The sequence below is a fragment of the Spermophilus citellus genome (assembly GCF_964194105.1).
Source record: "Spermophilus citellus genome assembly, chromosome: 18".
Lineage (NCBI taxonomy): Eukaryota > Metazoa > Chordata > Mammalia > Rodentia > Sciuridae > Spermophilus > Spermophilus citellus.
In genome coordinates, this window is record NC_138200.1 from 52,430,360 (window position 1) to 52,449,955 (window position 19,596).

Consider the following 19,596-nt stretch of genomic DNA (forward strand, 5'->3'; position numbering starts at 1 on the left):
ATGAATCTTTTACCTTCAATCTGTTTCCAATCCCACCTCCAGGTGGGCAACAGCATGTTCTGCTGCATCCCTCCTCTGCATAAAAAATGGGTTTATGGGGTCATGGGAGGCAGAATCAGGAGTGGACCAATCACACCAAGGACATCTTCACAGAGGAAGGGGAGAAGGGTCCCTGCATGTACTTAGTCCCTATGTGCTAAATAACTGCTGTATGAATGCTATCATCACCTACTTCCACAAGATAGGTGGATTAACCACATCTTAAGGCTGGGAAACTCAAGCTTGAGGTCACTCAGTTAGTAAACAGACCTGACTGTATTGGGAATTTAAGAACAGGCTATTTCTCCTCAGACTGACAGGAAGCTCTGACTGCAGTATTGGGGATTAGGGTCCTTGATGCTTAACTGCCTGTGTCCACAAGTTCTGTACGTATGGATTCAACCAACAGAAAATACTGAAAAAAAAAAAAATCGTGTCCATACTGAACATATAAGACTCTGTTTTTTGTTATTTTTCCCTAAACAATATAGAACACTACTTACATAGTGCTTACATTAGTAATGCAAACATTATAGAAGTAATGTAGAAGGCCTAGGGATTTAGCTCAATGATAGAGTGCTTGCCTAGCATGCATGAGATCCTGGATTCAATCTCCAACACTATATACACTCTACAGTATATAAAAAATAGTATTTAAGATGTAGAGGACTGGGGATATAGCTCAGTTGCTTCCCTCACATGCAAGGCCCTGGGTTCAATCCCTAGTACCACCACCACCAAAAAAAAAAAAAAAAAGTAGAGATTAAAATATATAAAAGGATGTGTATAGATTATATGCAAATACTACACCATTTCATATAAGGGACTTGAATATGAGGAATTTGGTATTCTTGGGTATAGGGATGGGGGCCCTGGAACCAATCCCCATGGATACTGAGGACTACATTTTAAATCATGTTTGTGGGAAGAAATCCTGTGGCCCACTTTCCTGAAGCTGAATTTTTTTCACTGTCTAAGATGTGGGCTATTTCAGGAAAAGAATTGAAGCTTGAGTACTTGTGCTTCTTGAGATCCTGCAAACACCACAGTTTTGAGGGTCCTTGAAGAGGCAAGAGGGGCCTGAGTCTTCAAGAGGTGGGCCAAAGAGGGCCCAATTCCTCCAGGACAGGATGTGTCACACTAGAAGTACCCACCCTAGTAAAACTCAAAACAGAGACCAGACACTCATCACTGCTCATGGATGTGTATTTTAATAAAAATAATTCTGTCAAAATACAACAAGAGTTTTTTTCATCTCTCAAGTACAATTTTAATAGGATGTTCTGTGTTAGAATTCTCCCAACCCTCCCATGCCCACAAGTTTCATGCTAATGCCAAATATCAACTTGCGAGGACAAAGGCAGAACCAGTGTGCACAATGTGGAGTATGTCTGTTTCAGCTGTAGTTACTAATGTAGGAAAACCCTATGCGAAGAGGTGGGCACTTGAGCAGCCAGAAGCCACCATCTGGCCGCAGGTCCAGGTGCCCAGGACTGGCGGTCAAGTAGGGCTCTGCTTTCCAGCTGCCGCATGGCATGCATACCTGAGTTGTGAGCAACCAAAGGAACTTTTAGCTCCGACAGTCCTCTGCCTCATCTTCTTTGTGCTTGCTTAAGGGCTGGGAAGGCGCTGAGTGGCCAGGTAGTCCCCACTTCTTTGTTTTGTGGTGTCCCTGTTCTGATGGCCTGCACCTAGCCACAGATCCACATGGATGGGAATAGGGGGTTCTGGCTTTGAGTGGCCTGCCAGTTTTCTGCTCTAAAAGGAGCAATTATCTGGTGCCACAAGGGGAAGGTGACTGGGGAAGGCTGCTCCCCCAGGGCTGGACAACCCAACAGAGCCAGGTCTTCTGTCTGCCCCATAAGTTAGACCCAGACCTTCACCAGGGCTGTTCCCAGGTATCTTCCCCACTTGAGGCTCCTGGAAGCAGGCTGGCAGGGCTGAATTCGCATAAGGGGCTCCTCCAGCTGCAAGTGGGCTTGGACTATCAGCAAGACAGCCTATTTAAGCAGCTTGGTTTTGGCCCTCTCCACTGCTTATGGGGCAAAGGCTTGTCCCAAAGGTGAGCTGTCCAACTGGGACAGAGAGCCCCTCTGGAGAGAAACAGTAAACAACTTGGACTCAGCTGAAACAGTGAGATAAGGCACAGAAAATGGGGAGGTGGCCATAGGTACTGAGCGTGAGCCCGGCAGACACCCATCCCCATATGCAGCGCACAGGTATCCTGAGCCCTCCTGGGCCCTCTCTCAGCCGCTCCACAACCGAAGTCCAGGCACTCATCCCCATCCCTGACACACCCCTGAAGGTACCTTCTGCTCAGCCACTGCTGGAAGCCATGCCACCCTGACCCTTCATGGGGCTCATCCACCATTCAGCTTCAGGACTAAATGGTACTGTCCAACCCACAGGAATAAGGTTAGTCCTGGCTCTGCCACAAATTTGCTGTGTGACTTTGGCCAAGTCAATCTCCTTGGCCTGTTTTCTTATCTGAAATAGAAAAGGACTGGTAGAGATGATCTCTGAACTCTACTGCAGCTGCAAAAGCCTCTGGTTTTAATTCCCAATCCAGCTAGGTTGATCACTTTAACAGTCTGATGTTTCCAATCTCTGACATTGGAGCTTGGTATCCCTAGCCTTGCATAGAATTAATTTCCTTTACAAACAGGACAATACCTCATGATGGGTCTTGTTTGTGGACTGGCAGATGGAGCCATGGCAGGGACCAAGAAAAAGAAGTAGCCTACAGAATTATCCCTTAAGGTAAAACTCCTAAAGATATCAGGGCCAGAGCCCTGGCCCCTCACCAGTAGCTGGTCCAATGCAATTTCTTGTCCATTGTGGGCCTGATGAGGCCTAGTGGGCATGGAAAATCTCTGGCCATTCCAACCATTCCCATGTCCAATAACATGAAGCAGGAGTTCACCAGCCCAAACCCAGACAGGTACTGGAAGTTTCAACTCTAGCTTTGCAATGGCTTACCCTAATCTTTGCAGGGGTTGCTTGGGCTCTCCCTCTCACTGAAGCAGGTATAGAAATCCTAGCCCTCCAGTACTCCTCTTGTATAGGCCTCTTCCCTTTCCTACTGGGCAGCCAGTCCTCTCCTCAGACGCTCCACCCAAGTCCTGGCAGCTATCTCAGCCCTTCCTGTGACGGTGAGACTTTTTTTGTTCCACCAGCTATGAGAATTCATCTGAAAACAGCTGGTGGGACATTTGTAAAGCCCATGGGGTCCCTTTCTCTTCCTAAGAATGGCTGGGGCCAAGCTACAGGAAGCGGCCTGGCACAGCTGCAGTGAAGCCTGGTCCAGGGGGTGAAAGGTTCCATCTACTCCAGGGACCAGCAGCCAAAGAATCTGCCTCCATGAGGCACTGGCTTCTCCACAGAAAACATCAATCCCATCAGAGCTGTGCAGTAATGGTGAAGACCCAAGCAGGAAGAAAGCAGCCCCTGTCCTCAGGGGCCTCTGTCCTGGGAATGGAGTCTTCCTCCTGGCAGCGTGATGCACAGCAACTTGAAGGCAGGTAGTTTCCAGGCAATCAATTGAGAGTAAATGAATTATTTGGCCATCTTAACAAAAAGGGAAGGCAGGGCATTGAGAGAGGGAGAGGGGCAAGGCAGGCAGTGAGAGGCAGGGTACAGTGGTAGACAGTGTGCTGGCCAAGGACCCTCTGCTTCCTTGCTTTGCTGTGTGGCCCTGGGCTAACTCATGTTCATGTCTCTGGATTCCTATCCCTGCAGTTCTCTGCTCAGTTCAGGTCACAGGGGCCTAAAGACCCACACCTCTGGGGATGCTGCAAACCAGTTTAGCCTGACCCTGCCTACCAAGTAGCTCCTCAGAGCCTATTCAGCTTCCCTGGGTGGCAGCTGAGCCTGTGGCTCAACAAAGGGGGAGCCTAAAATAAACAAATCGCTTGGCTGAGGTGACAGAGATGATTCTTTTTTAATGAGTTGGATTCAAATAAAAACACATGGTGTCTGGACAGCCTCACCCAAGAGGTGCTGGACCACTAATGCTACGATAAATACTGTGTCTTTTTTTTTTTTAATATATATATTTATATATATATATATATATATATATAATCTCATTTTTTTTTTTTTTTACTTATGAAAATAATCAGCTATCACCAACCTGGATAGGCTTCATCACTAAATTAGCAGAAACCAGCTCAGCACAAACTCTCCCAAGATAAACACTGGTGGCTCAGTCAGGAGGAAAAAAAAAGATTAAAAAACCCCAAGCCCTCCTCAAAACAAAACCCCCTTTAAAGGAGAAGGCGCTACATGAGCGTAATCAGCCAAATACTGTGTCATAGGCCGCTGCACGTGAAGAGGAGAGAGACTGGGGCAGAGAGAGGGATAGAGAGAGGGAGAAAGAAAGAAGGGAAAGAAGGAACAGAGGCCAGGAGGAAAGGAGGAAGGAAAGGGAGAGAGAGAAAGGCCAGGCAGAAGGAGTGGACTCTACCCATGGCTTCTAGGTCCCTGCACCAGGTGCCTATGGAGGGCAGGGCTGCTCCAGCCCTGAGGCTGAAGGAGGGCCAGGCGGGGCCAGCCAGCAGGGCCAGCCAGCATGGTCAGCTAGTGCAAGTAGTCGTCAACTCTGGCAAAGGAGCAAGATCCCAGGCCCGCTCGGGCCATGAGCCGTAGACATTCAGATGCCTGGCCCAGAGCAAGCATCAGTGGGGGCTGCTTTGGCAGGTTCTGAGACTCTGTGGAGAAGATATAAGGCCTGATCACTGCCCTGTCCAGGGCTTGATTGCAGGCCAAAATTCCCTTGGGAGTGGAAGGTGAAGGAATTGACAGAATCTCTAAGACCAGAGCATTCAGTGTCTGTGTGAGTGTCCTTGCTATCAGGCCATGGACTTATAGTCATGCTAAAACCCTGAGCATTTAAGCCTTATTTAGTACAGTGAAATGATTATGTGGGCCCAAGGTCATGGCCTAGAACCCATCATGATCTAGCAGCCAGTTCAGTTGGGTAGAGGGAAGTCAGGGTTTAGGTTCAGCATTGGAAGTCCAGGAGTCCTGTGAGTCATCTAACAGAACCTGTGCTGACCTTGTTGCCCTTCCCAGGGAGAGGGGGAAGGGCCACCCAGGCATTCTTGGGTCAATTCTTTGCTTTTATTAGATGCACTCACCTAAAATGGCGCTGTTGAGTGCAGCACACACAGGTTCCCTCTGGATGGGATCAAGCTGCTGGCCAACAGGGCAGCTCCAGGGGTCTGAGTAAGCGAGTAAGCTGAAGGCATCCTAAGGGACAAGCACTCTTAGGATTGTGGTACATACCACACCCGATGCCATAGCTCCAGAAGGGGACAGGGCCCTGAATGGTGCCCAGTGAGAACCTGACATACCAGGACTATAGTGTTGGGCAGGGTTGTACCTTCCCCAGAGCCTGAAGAGTATGGGGTACACCCCAAACACCCCATGTTGTATTGCAGACCTGCCTAGTGCCACTCTGCCTTATTGTTGCTGCTCCTGGATCCTCCCAGAGCCACCCCATTCCCAGCACCAAATAGAGGCTTGCTCTGTGTGAAGGCCTGGCTTGTCCTGTACCTGCAACATCTCTGTATGAGCCAAATTCTTGCCGTACTCCCGGCCCAGCTGTTCACTCAGTGCTTGCAACTCCCGGCCAAACAGGATAATCCTTTCTGTGGCAGCCTGGTTGCCCCCGCAGAGCTGCCGCCTCGAATGCCCATCATCTGCACCCAAAAGCCAGCAGAAAACACATTAGAAGGAACGGTAGGAAGAAATCCCAGGAAGCTACAGCTTCTGCCAAAGGCAAGGGAGGGCCAGGAGAGCAGGTGGAGCTGCCAGAGCGAAGGTGCTCTCAGTCCACCTAAGCACACAGTCCAGGGATCAGGTAGGACTCAAGAGGTTTCCCTCTTCCTGTCCTGCAGAGATGCATGGTGCTCATAAGAGCGTCCACACTCTCCAACTCTCTCCAGCCCCAAATGCAAGAGTCTTGTTCTTGGCAGCAGGATTAGATTTTTCCTATATGTTTGAAGCTGCCTCAAAAACCCATCCATGATTGGTCTGGCTGGAGCTTCTCAAGCTGCCAAAGTCTGGCCATATTAGCCTTTCCCAGGGGGAAGAGGCATCTGGATCATACATTGCCCTCTTGGGGAACATCAGGCTGAGTCATGCTATAGCACAGCCCTTACCCATACTGGAGTCATCCGTCTGCAGGTCCTCATGCTTGTAGGCACCATTGACGATGCGTGTGGACATGCTTTCCAGCACGCCATTGGGGTAATGCTCTGCCTCCATTTCCATTTCACTATCACTATGGAGAAGGATTGAGGTGGTGTTGGCCAAGAGATGTGGTTGCAGCAACCTGGCTGGACCTTCATTCAGGTTTTAGCCATGGTTGCTGTAGATAAACTGAGGGCTGTCAGGAACATGAAAGGATAGCCAAAGCTTCCCAGGCTCCAAAACTTGGCACCTACTACTATCTAGCTATTCCCATAGGCCTGTCACTTGATTCCCATTCTTGTCCTGGTGTTGCTTTTGTGACTCACTCCTCCTGGCTATCCTACCTTTATTACATAGTCCCCGATCCTCAATGACTGGACTTCATGGACCCCACTGGGCATCTCTGGTCTCAGTTTGGACTTAAGGTATGCCTAGGACCTGTTGAAAGCCACTTGTAACCTGAGTTCCCTGCCTGCTAACCTGGCTATCTAGAAGCTAGATTCCATAAAAGCTTCAGTTTACATGCTAAGGCTTCTGAAGGCCCAGAATCCCCCGGGAGGGGACCACATTTTCAGTCTTGCAGGAGGGTTAGTACCTTCAGAGGAAGTCAGGGCCAAGGGAACTGACAGCCAAATCTTGAGTAGGGCCAGAAGCCAGAGCCAGTGCCTGGTTTGGCAGATTAACAGGTAGCAATAAAAACATAGGCCTGTGATGAAGGTTGGGGTGAAGGGCAGGGGGCAGCAAAGGACAGACTGCAGTGGGTCCAGGGAGCACAAAGCAGAAGCAGAGCAGAGGAAGTGAAGCAAGACAGGCACCTGGTCTCCTGGTTACTGGTACTGCTGTGGGGCTGGGACTTGGTGGAGTCTGTTGAGTTGGACTCGGAGTAATTGATGGAGGACGGGGAGGAGGAGGACGAGGAGGACGAGGAGGAGGAGGAGGAGCTGGGTGCAGGGTATTTACTGTGGTTCTGTTTGCTCTTGGTGGATGCGATGCCATTGCTGCAGCTGGGACTGTCTGCTCCTAGAAGCCAGGGATGGTCAGAGGAGGAGGGGCAGCTTGCCGCCAAGCAAGACCCTGGATATTGCCACAGTGATCCCCTTTCCCATCCCCCCAATCCAGCTGCCAGCCCTGAGCCCAGCACAGGGAAGGGCAATTGGGGTGGCCTTTCTTCTCCACACAAACTCTTCCCAGAGTCCTCTGGAGAGTGGCTGACCTGTGTTGTGCATGTGGGAACTACTGGGGCCATGTCGGGGGCTGAGGCTTGGGGAACCAGGGTAGCTGTCCTGGGACTTGGGGCTTCGGGAGCTCAAGCTTCGGACCTCACTGTCGGTGCCATTCACCATCTCCACAAACTGTCGACACCTGTAGAGGGATCACAGCAGTGATGCTCTGGGTCTGGCCCAGGCTGTGGATTCCTGCCATCAGCTGAGGGGTGGTCTTAGGGACAGGAGGCCATGACTTACTTGAGCATGAAGAGCAGGTTGGGGTTGTGTTCCAATAGCCCAGGGTAGAAGCGTTGGGTGGTCTCAATGGCCTCACCCACCCGGCCCTCCAGCACCAGCTTCTGGATCTCTGCAGAGAGCAAGAACATGGTAGTGAGGAAGGGCCACAGATTCTCCTCACATCCACAAGCCTGAAACATGGCCAGTCTCAGCAGGAGCTAGGTGATAGTTGGATGGGCTGGCTCAGAGTGCTCTGCCGGCTGGAGATGCTCATAGAAGAGGCTAAGGAGAGAACCTGGTTGCCCAGCCCCTCAGCAGAGCCTGGTTTCAGCCAAATGACATGGAATCCTCAAGAATAAGGGGGAAAAAGAATGGAACTTACAGCCCAGAGGCAGGAGGGGTGTTTGGAGGCCTGCTCCTATGGAGCATTGGTGGCCAAGGACTTGGCTAGGGGGAAGGCAGGAGCAGGGTTTAGGGCTAGCTTGGGGTGGCAGGCTGGTTGAAGGAGCATAATGGGCACCAAGGCAAGCCAGTGACCCAAGGGCTCCTCTTCAGACAGACTCCTCTTTCTGGGCTTCACAGGGGAGTGGCAACAGAAGTACACTGGTTCAGGCCAGGGATGCATCTCCACAGTCTTCACGGGCTACAGCGTGCTCCCTGCTAGGAGAGGAGGTCAACCTCCTCATGCTGGCACCTCTGATGATGACACCTCTCTGGGCCACGAGCATTTTGCTTTTGCTTTCTCTCTCTTGCCCTGGGGCCTGGTGCATCTTGCTGGGAGCAACTTCTAGGTCTGAGGCTTTCTCATCCATAGATCCCAAGTCTGGGATCCCTTTTCATCTGCCTGGCTGAGTGCAGCTTCTCTGGGAGACACAGACACATGCACATACACAGAAATGACAGGCTCAGAGAGACACAGGCAGGCACTCACAGACATGTGTGTCTATACACACCCTCTCACCCTCACTCTCCTCCTATCTTCTGTGTGGGGTCTTTGTTCTCTGTCCCCTTCTTTCCATGAAAGGGCCCCAAACACACATGTCACAGGCCAGAATGAATACTGGGAGAATTGCCTTTGACCAAAGAAGGATTACGTTGTCTGCAAAGGGCAGGACCAGAGTTGCAGAACAAAGAGAGGTGCCACCAAAGCAGCCACTAAACATCAGCTTTGCCCTGTCTGATCAGGCTAGAGACAAGCAGAACTACTAAGGTTCAGTAAATGGTCTGAAAGACAGGGTGTTGGTCTGATAAGATGCAAACACTCTTTCTGGAAGACATAAATAGGAGGACAAGTAGAATCCAGGATGCAGGAGGAAGGAAACAAGCACGGAAGAGGAAGATCTAGCCATGCTAAGGCTTGGCCTGTGCCAGACCTTCAGAGTATGCATTAGGGAGGCTGCTCTGAGACTCTCCAAGGCTGCTGGGCAATGTAGTCTTGAAGGATGGTCAGGAGCAGGGTTTAGGGCTAGCTTGGGGTGGCAGGCTGGTCTCCACTGCAGGGGAATGGACTCCTAACAGGTTAATCAGGGTTGGCATGAGTTACAGAGGAAAGTTAGGGACAGGTGAGAGAGGGAAGGGGAGAGGAGAATTAACCTTACTTTGTCTGTTCTTTATGGATGCCTGTTCTTCCTGAATCGGGGTTTCAGTCATTCGGGCAAAAGCCGTGGCAGTGGCACAATACCCATGATGCACCAGGTAAGACGAGACCATGCTAGAAGAAAGGAAGAGCTTGAAGTGACACTCAAGAACTGCATTTCTGCTGGGTACAGTGGTGCACACGTGTAATCCAGCAGCTTGGGAGGCTGAGGCAGGAGGATTTTGAGTTTAAAGCTAGCCTCAGCAACTTAGTGAGGCCCTATGCAACTCAGTGAGACTCTGTCTCTAAAATATAAAAATGGGCTGGGAATGTTGCTCAGTGGTTAAGCACCCACCCATGGGTTCAATCCCCAGTACCAAAAAAAAAAAAAAAAAAAAAAAAAAAAATTGCATTTCTCACCAACCTTCTGATGAGACAGAATACCTCCCCGTGAGGTTTCCCCTAAACATGTCTTATAATACAACCTCCACAGAACTGAAGGGGTGGAATAAAATAAAAATGTCCCCCAATGCTCATGCCATCAGGCTGAAGAGGAGCTGTTTGTTTCAATGCTTACAGATCAGAGGAGTGGCTGCACTTCTCTGGACATGCTGTCCTTAAGCTTCCAGGCTACCTACTGGTAAACTGCAACAAGCCCAGAGGTGGCTGACGGTCTCACCCAGGACTTCCTGAAATGGCAGCCTGCCAAGCAGTGTGCCAGATCCCCAGACACTGAGGACACCTGGCACACACATACCTGCCACCAACATAGGAACTCCTCTGACTGCTTGTACCACGCATAAGTGTCCTACTCCTCTGGTGAGCCTGTTTTGTGGCAGCACTAGCTCCAGAGTGATGGGAGCTAACCAACATGCCAAAATCATTTCATAATATGTCACAGCTCAGGGACCCAATGTGCCAAGTTATCAGGCTGATTTCACTGGGAAGAGACAAGCACCAGCAGGACCAACAAAAATACAATCTTGGTGCTGGGGATGTGGCTCAAGTGGTAGCGCGCTCGCCTGGCATGCGTGCGGCCCGGGTTCGATCCTCAGCACCACATACCAACAAAGATGTTGTGTCCGCCGAGAACTAAAAAAATAAATATTAAAAATTCTCTCTCTCTCTCTCTCCTCTCTCAAAAAAAAAAAAAAAAAAAAAAAAAAATCTTTGGGGAAGGCCCAATTCCCAGCAACCATTTAACCCAATTTTAAACTATCTGAGCAGTGGCACACGTGTATGAGCGTGTGTGCACAGATGGACAGCAGAAGGATGAGCCCTATGTCTGATGTGTACAGAAGTAAATATCTAGGTATGTGAGCATGTCTGATATAACTATTATTATCAACCAAATGTCCAAAGGGCTGTCTTGTGGGAGGCATGAAAGTTTGTATGTTACCTCTTATTTTAAGGGGTTAACACAATAATATGTATAAAATACTTGGCAGGAAGTCAATAAATACAACCTCTTATTACAAAATTATGTTATCAAAGGATATTATATTCTGAATAATAATTATAACTATGTTATAAATGCAGGGCAATTTTTTTTTTAAAACACATGGTTCAGATAAGTCAATATGAATATCAGGTGTCTCCAAAATGTATAGTCCCTTTGACCCAAAAATGTCACTTCTTAAAAGGATACCAAGAAAGTAACTAATCTTATATATGAAAAGTTCTTTATGTATGAAAGGGTTGCCAACAGCACCAAAGAGAGAAAATACCTAACATCCCACCAGGGGAAGTCAGAAAAGGAGCTTGTGGCAAATTTGTCTCAAAGATAAGTTAGCCATTCCCAATATTCATAAAATGAAGCTATGTGAAACCACAGAACACAAATTATATACAAGTCTTAGAAAATGAATACATACAAGCACATGGTACACACATGTAAACAAAAACACCCATGTGCTGAATACAGGCTCTGAAATCTGAGAGGAACAGTCCCTCCAGAATGGGGCCTGGAAAGCTCCACTTTTCCTCTTGCACATGGGTAAGCCTGCTGCAGGGAGTGGCACTCTCTTGGCCCCTATGGAAGTGCTCCTCATCTGCTCTGGGGGCCAGGAACTAGAGGTAGCTGTGCTGTTCTTCCTGACCATATGGGCCCCTGCCTCAGTTCTCCTTAGTGCTGCCTCAATATCAATCTCTCAAGAACAGAAAGCTGCACACAAGAACCCAGTGTGTATCTTAATCTTACCCAAGGGTCCCTGGCATCTGGTACATTGCAGAGCAATGAGCAGGGCGAGCAGAAGCCCAATCCAGCCCTTTCTCACCCTTGGGAGTCAAGCTAACACCCACCTCCTAGCCGAGTTGGGATGGTCATTACCTCACTCAGACCTGCAGCTGGCCAGTGGAAGACAAAACTAAACCTGGCCTCCCATGGCAATACTTGGCAACACGGACTTCCAAGATTGTCTTGGAATTCATCAGCCAGGGAGCCAGCTACACTGATCCTACGGGAGACCCTCTTCCTGCTGCCACTGTCATAGATGCAGGGAATTTAGCTGGATGACCCTGTGAGGTGACTTCAGGCCACAGTCAGCAGGATGGATACTCTCCATGGTAGAAAAAAGTGCAGAGAGGAAGAGACCACAGGGGAATCCTAGGACATTCTTTGCAAAATGACCTGGGGAAGGAACACAGCCTGTTGGTAATCTTTTTTTTTTTTAATTGATTATTTAAAGCATTACATAGCTCATGATATATCATCTTTCATACATTTGACTCAAATTGTGTTTTGTGTTGGTAATCTTCCACACAGGAACCTTCCAAGCTGGCTGAGGGGACAAAGGTGTAAATAAGGGCATCTCTAGAGACTGCAGCTTTCTATTGAAAAGAGGGCATCAGGGCAGTAGCTGAATCCCTGGGAGTACTTTCCAGAAGCATATTTCCCTCTGGAATTCCCAGGAACAGCTTATAGCCCTGCAGGGGCCCATTGGAACAGGGCCTGAGAGATGGCACTCACTTCTGCAGCACCGCCTGCCACTCGCCAAGCCGGGCACTGATGGGGAAGCCATGGACAGTGCCCTGGACCTTGGCACGCCATTCCCGCATGTAGTCCTCGATGTCGAACAGGAAGGGCTGCTGCCCAAAGTTGGCATCCACAATCTCCCCAGGTGTCTGCAAGCCTACAGTAGGGTAGAGGTTGGCCTGAGGAGGAGAATGAATGATAGTCAGGCCCTATGAGCAGTAGGGCCTCGCTTCACCTCCATGGCTCCTGCCGGCCAGTACTAAGGCTGGAAGAGAGTCACAAGGTGGGAGGCATGGGACTGAGCCACATTCCATCCATCTCCCCACCACAGGCACTAAACCCCAAACCCTGGGGGAAGAAAGCAAAAGAAAAGCAAGCAAGGCTTAATATGGAGAGTCTCTTGCCCTGCATTGGAGGTCACTGGAACTCAGCCAGGGCACAGTGAGGCAGGCTGGGCTGTACAACCCTGCAGGTGCGCCCATGAAACTAGGCTGTAGGGTGGATAATGGCTCCTCTCCAAAAAGTTCAGAGCTGAGGATCACTCGGCCACAAAAAAAGAGTTACATGAGGAAGAAGGAAGGGATGAGATGACACAGAAGAGGGAGGAGGAGAGTATGGCAAAAGATTATGTGAGTTACACCCCTTGGAGCTGGCAAAGGAGAGAGAAAGTTTGTTGCCCTTCCTGTCAGAGGCTCACTCAGCAGAAGACCTATGGCCAGTGAGGTGTGAGGCTCCCTGCTTTCCCCCACTTTCCCACAATGACCTCCCCCTGTGGCTCCCAATGCCACTGCTCATACCCTCACCCATATCCTCCCCATATCACTGCACGCTATCTTCCCAGGGCTTCCTAGTCCCCTTAGGCTTCCATCCTTAGGCTACATGTCATTCCTGGGAATACTGGGTTCAGCTCACTATGATCCTGAACCCACAGACCTCTGGCTTCCTTCTTTTCCCTCCCATCCTCCACACTACAGGCGAAGCTCACCTCCTCCAGCAAGCTTTTTCTGACCACCACTGCCCAAAGCTCTGCCGCCTTCTAGCATGTGGCAACATGCTGCCCACACTCATATCTGGTCGTTTTATGTTAACTAAATTCTTCCCCAGCCAGCAAGTCTGCTCTCTTTGCCTAGGACCACAACCTCTCTCTAGGAACTCTGGATAAATAGGAGGGAAGGATTCTGATATGTAGACAGGATGATTCAAATGCAGCAAATGCTGCAATTGGGTTTCAGAGGTCCCTCAGATCACAAGAGCATTTCCTTGGGTACATTAGGGTGCCCCGGATCCCAAAGTAGGAGCAGAGTCAGCAAACCTTCCTTCCAGAACCAGCCAAGGCATACAGGGCTGGGCCAGGCTCCAGCACTCTGGGTGGAGGCCCTGCATGTGACAAGGCCTGTGGTGACTCACAGGAAAGGACTGAGGTATGGAAGGTACAGATGAGCCCCAAAGGCTACAGGAAGCACCATCCTTTTCTAAGAAGAGAAAACTCACAAAGTCCATCTCCCTGGCTTGAGGGAGATCTTGGGGATACTTGATGGGGATGGACAAGGATTGGTTTCCTAAAAAATCAGCAACAATTCCCTACACTCTGCACCCCAGTTTGCTGGCTATAAGTAACATGGAGCTGGCCCAGACCAGCTAAGCCATGGAGCTACCCTCCTTCCATGACCATCACCCCATCCCCACCCACCCCACAGCTGCTTTTATAAATGTCACAAATTTCTGTCACCTGCTAAGAGTCGTGGAGGAAGACCAGGCCTTGCTCCTGGAGAGAGGAAGGCCAGCAGGTATCCCCTACTGGCACCCTCAAGCTTGACAGCACAGGACACATCCCTGGTTGGGGAAAGGGCCAGACTCCACACCCTGCACTTGCAGGTACCACCACACCCCATAGCATACAGCCCCCAATGGCCCAGAAGGGGGAAAGCCTGCTGGTCATACTTACCGGGAGGTCTGTGAAGGCTATGCCTGTGAAGGGAAAGAACAGTAATCAGGCCATTAGACAGGGCCAGCCCCTTGGTCGCCTCCACCTCTGCAACAAAGGCCTGGTAGTTTTAGGTCTGGACCTTTCTTTTACTGGGTGGTCTATTCAAAAGCAAAGTCAGGACCTTAGGTAATTATCCATGGTTGTTCCACCTTAGAAACAACTAAACCCAAGTGATCTGTCCCAAGGCCTTTTAGGTCAGATACTTCTCTTGAACCAACACATTTATGGAAACCTACTGAGTATGTCAAATCCTTTGCAATCCATTCATTACCTGATCCAATTCTCATATAATTCTGGGGAATGGGCATTCTTATCCCATTTTACAGATGAGGAAAAGCCTCAGAGGTTAAAAGACTTGCCAAAAGGTCTGATGTTCCAACATTGTCTCTAAGCTGATGGAGAAGTGAAGACAGGGAGGGTGACAGCTTCCTGTCTCCAGACTACACTCATTCTGCATCCCCAGGAATTCTAAGTTGGCAAAGCTCAGGTTAATAATGATTTGTGTACCATCCAAGCCCTCCTGCCAAGAGAAGGAGCTGAATTTCCAGAGACCTCAATCCTGAACTGAATATGAGGACGGAAGGGAGTGGGACCCCAAATATACACACAGGCTTGACCCATGTCCACCAGGAGAGGAACCTCAGAACTCTACCAGATTACACGTATTTGACAGATTGAGAAATGACACAGACTTAGCCAATAGAGCCTCTCTCAAGATTTCACAGTCCTTCATTTTTTTGGATAAGGTCTTATAACTTTCTGGCCAAAGTCCATAAGACTTTGGCTTGAGAGATTTTCAAACTGCTGATTCCTTAGAGATCTTCAATCTGCTCCTCCAACTCTCACCCAGAAAAGAAAGAAATCCAGCAAGACAGCACAGGTGAAGTCTGACACAAGGTCTCCCACAACAATCTTGGAAAGTTTACAGATTAAAAAAAAAAAAAAAAAAAAAAAAAAAAACAAAAAACAATGTGAAGAGAGATGGTTTACAACTTTTACTGGGCTACTTTACTCCTCAGTGAGGAAAAGTCATAAACATCATGGTCTGCCTACCTGAGGCTACTACTGAGCCCCATTTGCAGGGTCAGTGTCACAGAATCTGGAAGCCCCTCTATACCCTCTACTCTGCCCAGGAGCTTCCCCCATGGATCTCAGTGTGGCCATGCTGCTGCTTTACTCCTAGGCCTATGGAGGAAATCCATAGGATCCTAGAAGGAGTGGGACTTCAGGCTTCATCAGTTAACTGCAGTGTGACCTTTGGCTAGTTACCCAACCTCTGTGAGCCCATCTGAAAAATAGGGATAATACTAATCCCTCAGCGAGACAGTCTGTGAAAGCTGCTTCATAAACACTGAGTTCTAAGTACAAATTGGCTGCAACTGGGTCACAGAGTGAGGCAATGGCCATACTTCTGGGCTAGGGATGACCTACCCAGGTCTGCCCATCTCTGCCTCACAGTGGCACCCTGGAAGGCCTTGAGGTGATTCCAAAAGAATGAGGAAAGAAGCTATTCCTCTCTATTGCATTAAACCAGGCAACACTGCACCCTTCCCCAGCCCTGCTGATCCCTGTGAATCTGTGCAAGGCCAATGTGATGGCAAGATCTGATCCCAGATGCCAAGAGAGTAACAAAACCTGCGGATAATAAGGGGCCTGGGCCAAAAAGTCATAGGTCTTGGGACACTGAGGCTGAGAAGAAAAGATCTTATGAGAGATCAGAGCCATATGAGGATGATTCTGCAAGTACATTGACCGCTTGTAGACAGAACATCCCTCCATTCACTCATTCATCCTTTTTACCAAGTACTTGCTGAGGTCTCCCAGGAGCCATGCCCTGTAACAGAACTGGGGAAACAGCTGCAAGCTTGGCCCTCACAGTGCTTCTGACTGCAGCAATAGAGATGGCTTGTGACTGATAATTACAAGTCAATTGGGAGATGGCACTAGGGCAAGTGCTGTGACAGAGGAAAGAAGCAGGGAGGCTTTAGACCCCTTTAGAGAAGTAGGATGGCAGAAAACTCATTCTACTTCTCTAAAGGGAGCAGGGTTAGATTCTGAAGCACATTATTGATAAGATGGCTTGTGAAAAGGAGGCAAGGACATTAGAGGATTCACTCAGTGCCTTACATGTGCTAGGCAGGTGTTCTACCACTAAGCCACAACCCCAGCCCCTATCTTTACTGCCTTTTCACAATTTCATGATCTAGAAAATTTGGGGGACAGATCATATTAATCTTTCAGTAAGGTTTCAATAATATCCTTGTGGATAAGAGAGAAAAACGTATATTTCAAGCTAATGTAGCTGATTCGTAAATGCCTGGTATCATACCTGGACAAGCTCAACTGCCACTCAGGGCTCAAATCTTAGCCTTGTACTAGAGATTGAACCCAGGGGTGCTTTACCATTGGGCTATATCCCTAGCCCTTTTTATTATTTTTTATTTTGAGACAGGGTCTTGCTAAGTTGCTGGGGCTGGCCTCGAACTTGTAATCCTCCTGCATCCAAGTTGCTGGAATTACAGGCATGTGCCACTGCACCCAGCTTATAAATATCTTTATTAAAACATACTCAAGGGACTGGGGCTGTGGCTCAGCGGTAGCACACTTGCCTGGCATGTGTGAGGAAATGGGTTCAATTCTCAGCACCACATATAAAGAAATAAAATAAAGGTCTATCAACAACTAGAAAAACATTAAAAAACAAAACAAACAAACAACAACAACAAAAAAACATACTCAAGGGGGCCAGGGTTGTGGCTTAGTGGTAGAGCACTTGCCTAGCATGCATGAGACACTAGGTTTGATACCTGGCACCACATAAAAATAAACAAATAAAATAAAGGTATTGTGTCCATCTACAACTAAAAAAAAATATACACACACACACTCAAACATTTTTATCAAACTTTAGTTTAACAGGGCTGGACTTGTGGTTTGCCTAGCATGTATGAGGCATTGGGTTTGATTCTTAGCACCACTTATAAATAAATAAAATAAACAAAAGAAAAAAATGGCGTATGTTTAAAAAAAATTAGGTTAACAAAATGCTGAAAAGGATGTCAAATAGCTGAGATACAATAAGTAGGACCATAGAAGATCTTGATAGGCTGGAAAAATAGCCACTCTACTTCTAGATTAAATTTAATTACAACATGTGAGGTCTTTCATGGGGTCTATAAAAAGCATTCAATAGAAAGATGAGTTTTTAAAAACAGCCTGTGACCACGAACTCCCTGTAGAATCTAGGCACCTGGTCAAGAAAGAACTCAGCCCTTTGGTGAGCCTGGTACACACAGATGAGGCCCTAAATGTACAGTTACAGAGGGCACACCTTGTGTGCCACTCCAGGTGCCATGCTCTGAGTAAGATGAGGACAAGCTGGAAGGATATGAAGGGCAGGTAATCAAAGAGGCAGGACTGGGTCTGGCTGCAGAGAAACAGATGAAGCAGGGCTCAGGTACAAGGTGAGAGCTCACAACAGTGGCTCCTGAGACTCTGGCAGTAGAAGAACCCAGAGCCAGGGAATAACTGGAATCAGAAAGTGGAGTGGGGGGGCGGAGGTTATGGCTCAGTGGTAGAGCGCTTGTCTCGCACATGCAAGGTCCTGGGTTCGATCCTCAGAAGAACATAAAAATAAATGAATGAATGAATAAATAAAAGTTTAAAAAGAAAATGGAGTGGGGAAAGGAGATTCTTCTTGAGACCTTGCCCCGTGCCCCTGCCCAGTCGCCTCCCCCACTTCCCCAGCTATGAACTTCTCACTGGTTGAACACCAGCAACTGCAGGTACAGGGGGGTTCCCCAGATGTGCACCCGGGAAACCTCTGCATCCGTGCTGTGGTTGTGCTCTTGGCTGCCCAGCTCCCTGGGCTTTCCTGCATGCTCTGTCAAAGAATGCTGGCTCCTGGTCAACCAGCCCAGCCACCAGAAAACCTGATTTCCTCTAAGGTCTCCAGATGCTGGCCAGGTCATCTCCTAAAGAAGTCACAGAGGGCCTGTAAGGAGTAGCAGTCACCTTTTTATTGTCCCTCAAGCTAGGGGTACTCCTCAGGCCTCTGATGAGTGAAATGTCTAGTTCTCTTTCCTGCAGGGCTTGGTGGCCTGGCTGATAGGGTACTGAAAGTCCTCTCCTCACTATACCATCCTAAGAGAACTAGCATGTGGCCAGATCAGACACTCCTGAAAACCCAGGCAGGCAAGCCCAGCTTCAGGCCCCATCCTCCCAGTGATTGCTACACTTCTGGTTAACAGCATTACCATCTTAGCCACCTTCTCACCTTTCCTTCTGTCACTAAGCCCTGCTGGGCCATCCCAGGCCTTCATCAGGTTTGATCCCCATTTTCTGCACCTAACACCTTACCTCAGGCCACCTGCCTCTTCCCCTGGCCTTTCATCCCTCATGATTTCACCAAAGATTTTCTGAATGTAACTCTGCCCACACTACTGCCCATTAATCATGGGACAGCCCAGAGGAGATCTAGCCCCATCAGATCCCACTTGTCTATCTTCTGTATTAGTGAAGCCTTCACTATTGCTCTGGAGCAACCAGCACCCTGGCCATCAGAAGGGCTTACTAAGCCACGTCATGGGCATGCAAACCCCTATCACGAATAGTTATGTGCTTCAACCCTTCAAATTTTTCATTTGGTGCTAAAACCTGCTCCAACAAGTACCACAAAGGCCAGGATCATGACCAAAACAGAGCTGTACCCACCCTGGTCTTAAATGCTGCTTAAAGAATAGGTTCACAAAGAGAATGCCCCTGCTACTACTCCATTCACCTTAAAGGGCTCCACTGGCTGGAAAAGGCTGCAGTTCCCCAGAGCTCAGCAGAGGCTCCATGACACTGCTTTAATTTCAACTGCTTGCCTTTGAGTCTCTCCCAATCAAAGGGGCTCCACAGGGGAGACCCTCCAAGGTCCCTTAAGCACCTACCAAGACTGTGGCCATTCTTAGTGTAGAAGCACGTGCCATTGATGAGATTAACACAGCAGCCGATTACATCTCCTGTGGTGAATGTGGGACCATAGGGCTGGCCAGTTCCCGAGGAGCAGAAGGAATGCCCATCATCGCCATGGTAACCATAGGAATGTTTGTCCCAACCTATGGGGGAAGAAAGCAGCAATAGCTGAAAAGAAGGACTTGAGAGAGGAGCAAGAAAGTCACAGAGGCCCCACCAGGTCTCAGCCACTCTCCCAGCCTGCCTCACATCAGTCAGCACTTGTGGCCTCTCACAGATCCAGCTATAGACAGTGTCTGGTTATACCAAACACACACTTTGTTAATGAGTTCAGTAAATCACCACCCCTGAGGGGCTGAAGCAGCCACAATGAGGAATATTCCAAGCTGTGGTTAACAGGAACCAATATTTGGAAGGGAGTCAC

The 19,596-nt window shown here is 48.7% G+C and overlaps 1 protein-coding gene across 2 annotated transcripts in view; it reads right to left on the reverse strand.

Moving 5' to 3' along the window:
• Positions 1-4,090: 4,090 nt before the first annotated feature.
• RANBP10 (RAN binding protein 10) overlaps positions 4,091-19,596 on the reverse strand; it is a 64,341-nt gene continuing 48,835 nt past the window's right edge. The window contains exons 4-14 of one of the 2 annotated variants that reach the window (XM_081274996.1): positions 19,148-19,315; positions 14,172-14,194; positions 12,221-12,405; positions 9,275-9,387; positions 7,698-7,806; positions 7,448-7,596; positions 7,050-7,254; positions 6,204-6,325; positions 5,596-5,741; positions 5,178-5,289; positions 4,091-4,748 (exon numbers count right to left, since the gene is read on the reverse strand). In XM_081274996.1, the coding sequence (XP_081131122.1) occupies positions 4,618-4,748; positions 5,178-5,289; positions 5,596-5,741; positions 6,204-6,325; positions 7,050-7,254; positions 7,448-7,596; positions 7,698-7,806; positions 9,275-9,387; positions 12,221-12,405; positions 14,172-14,194; positions 19,148-19,315 (1,463 nt within the window). In that variant the 3' untranslated portion in view covers positions 4,091-4,617. The remainder of the gene's footprint in view (positions 4,749-5,177; positions 5,290-5,595; positions 5,742-6,203; positions 6,326-7,049; positions 7,255-7,447; positions 7,597-7,697; positions 7,807-9,274; positions 9,388-12,220; positions 12,406-14,171; positions 14,195-19,147; positions 19,316-19,596) is intronic. The other variant, XM_081274997.1, reaches the window with a different exon arrangement.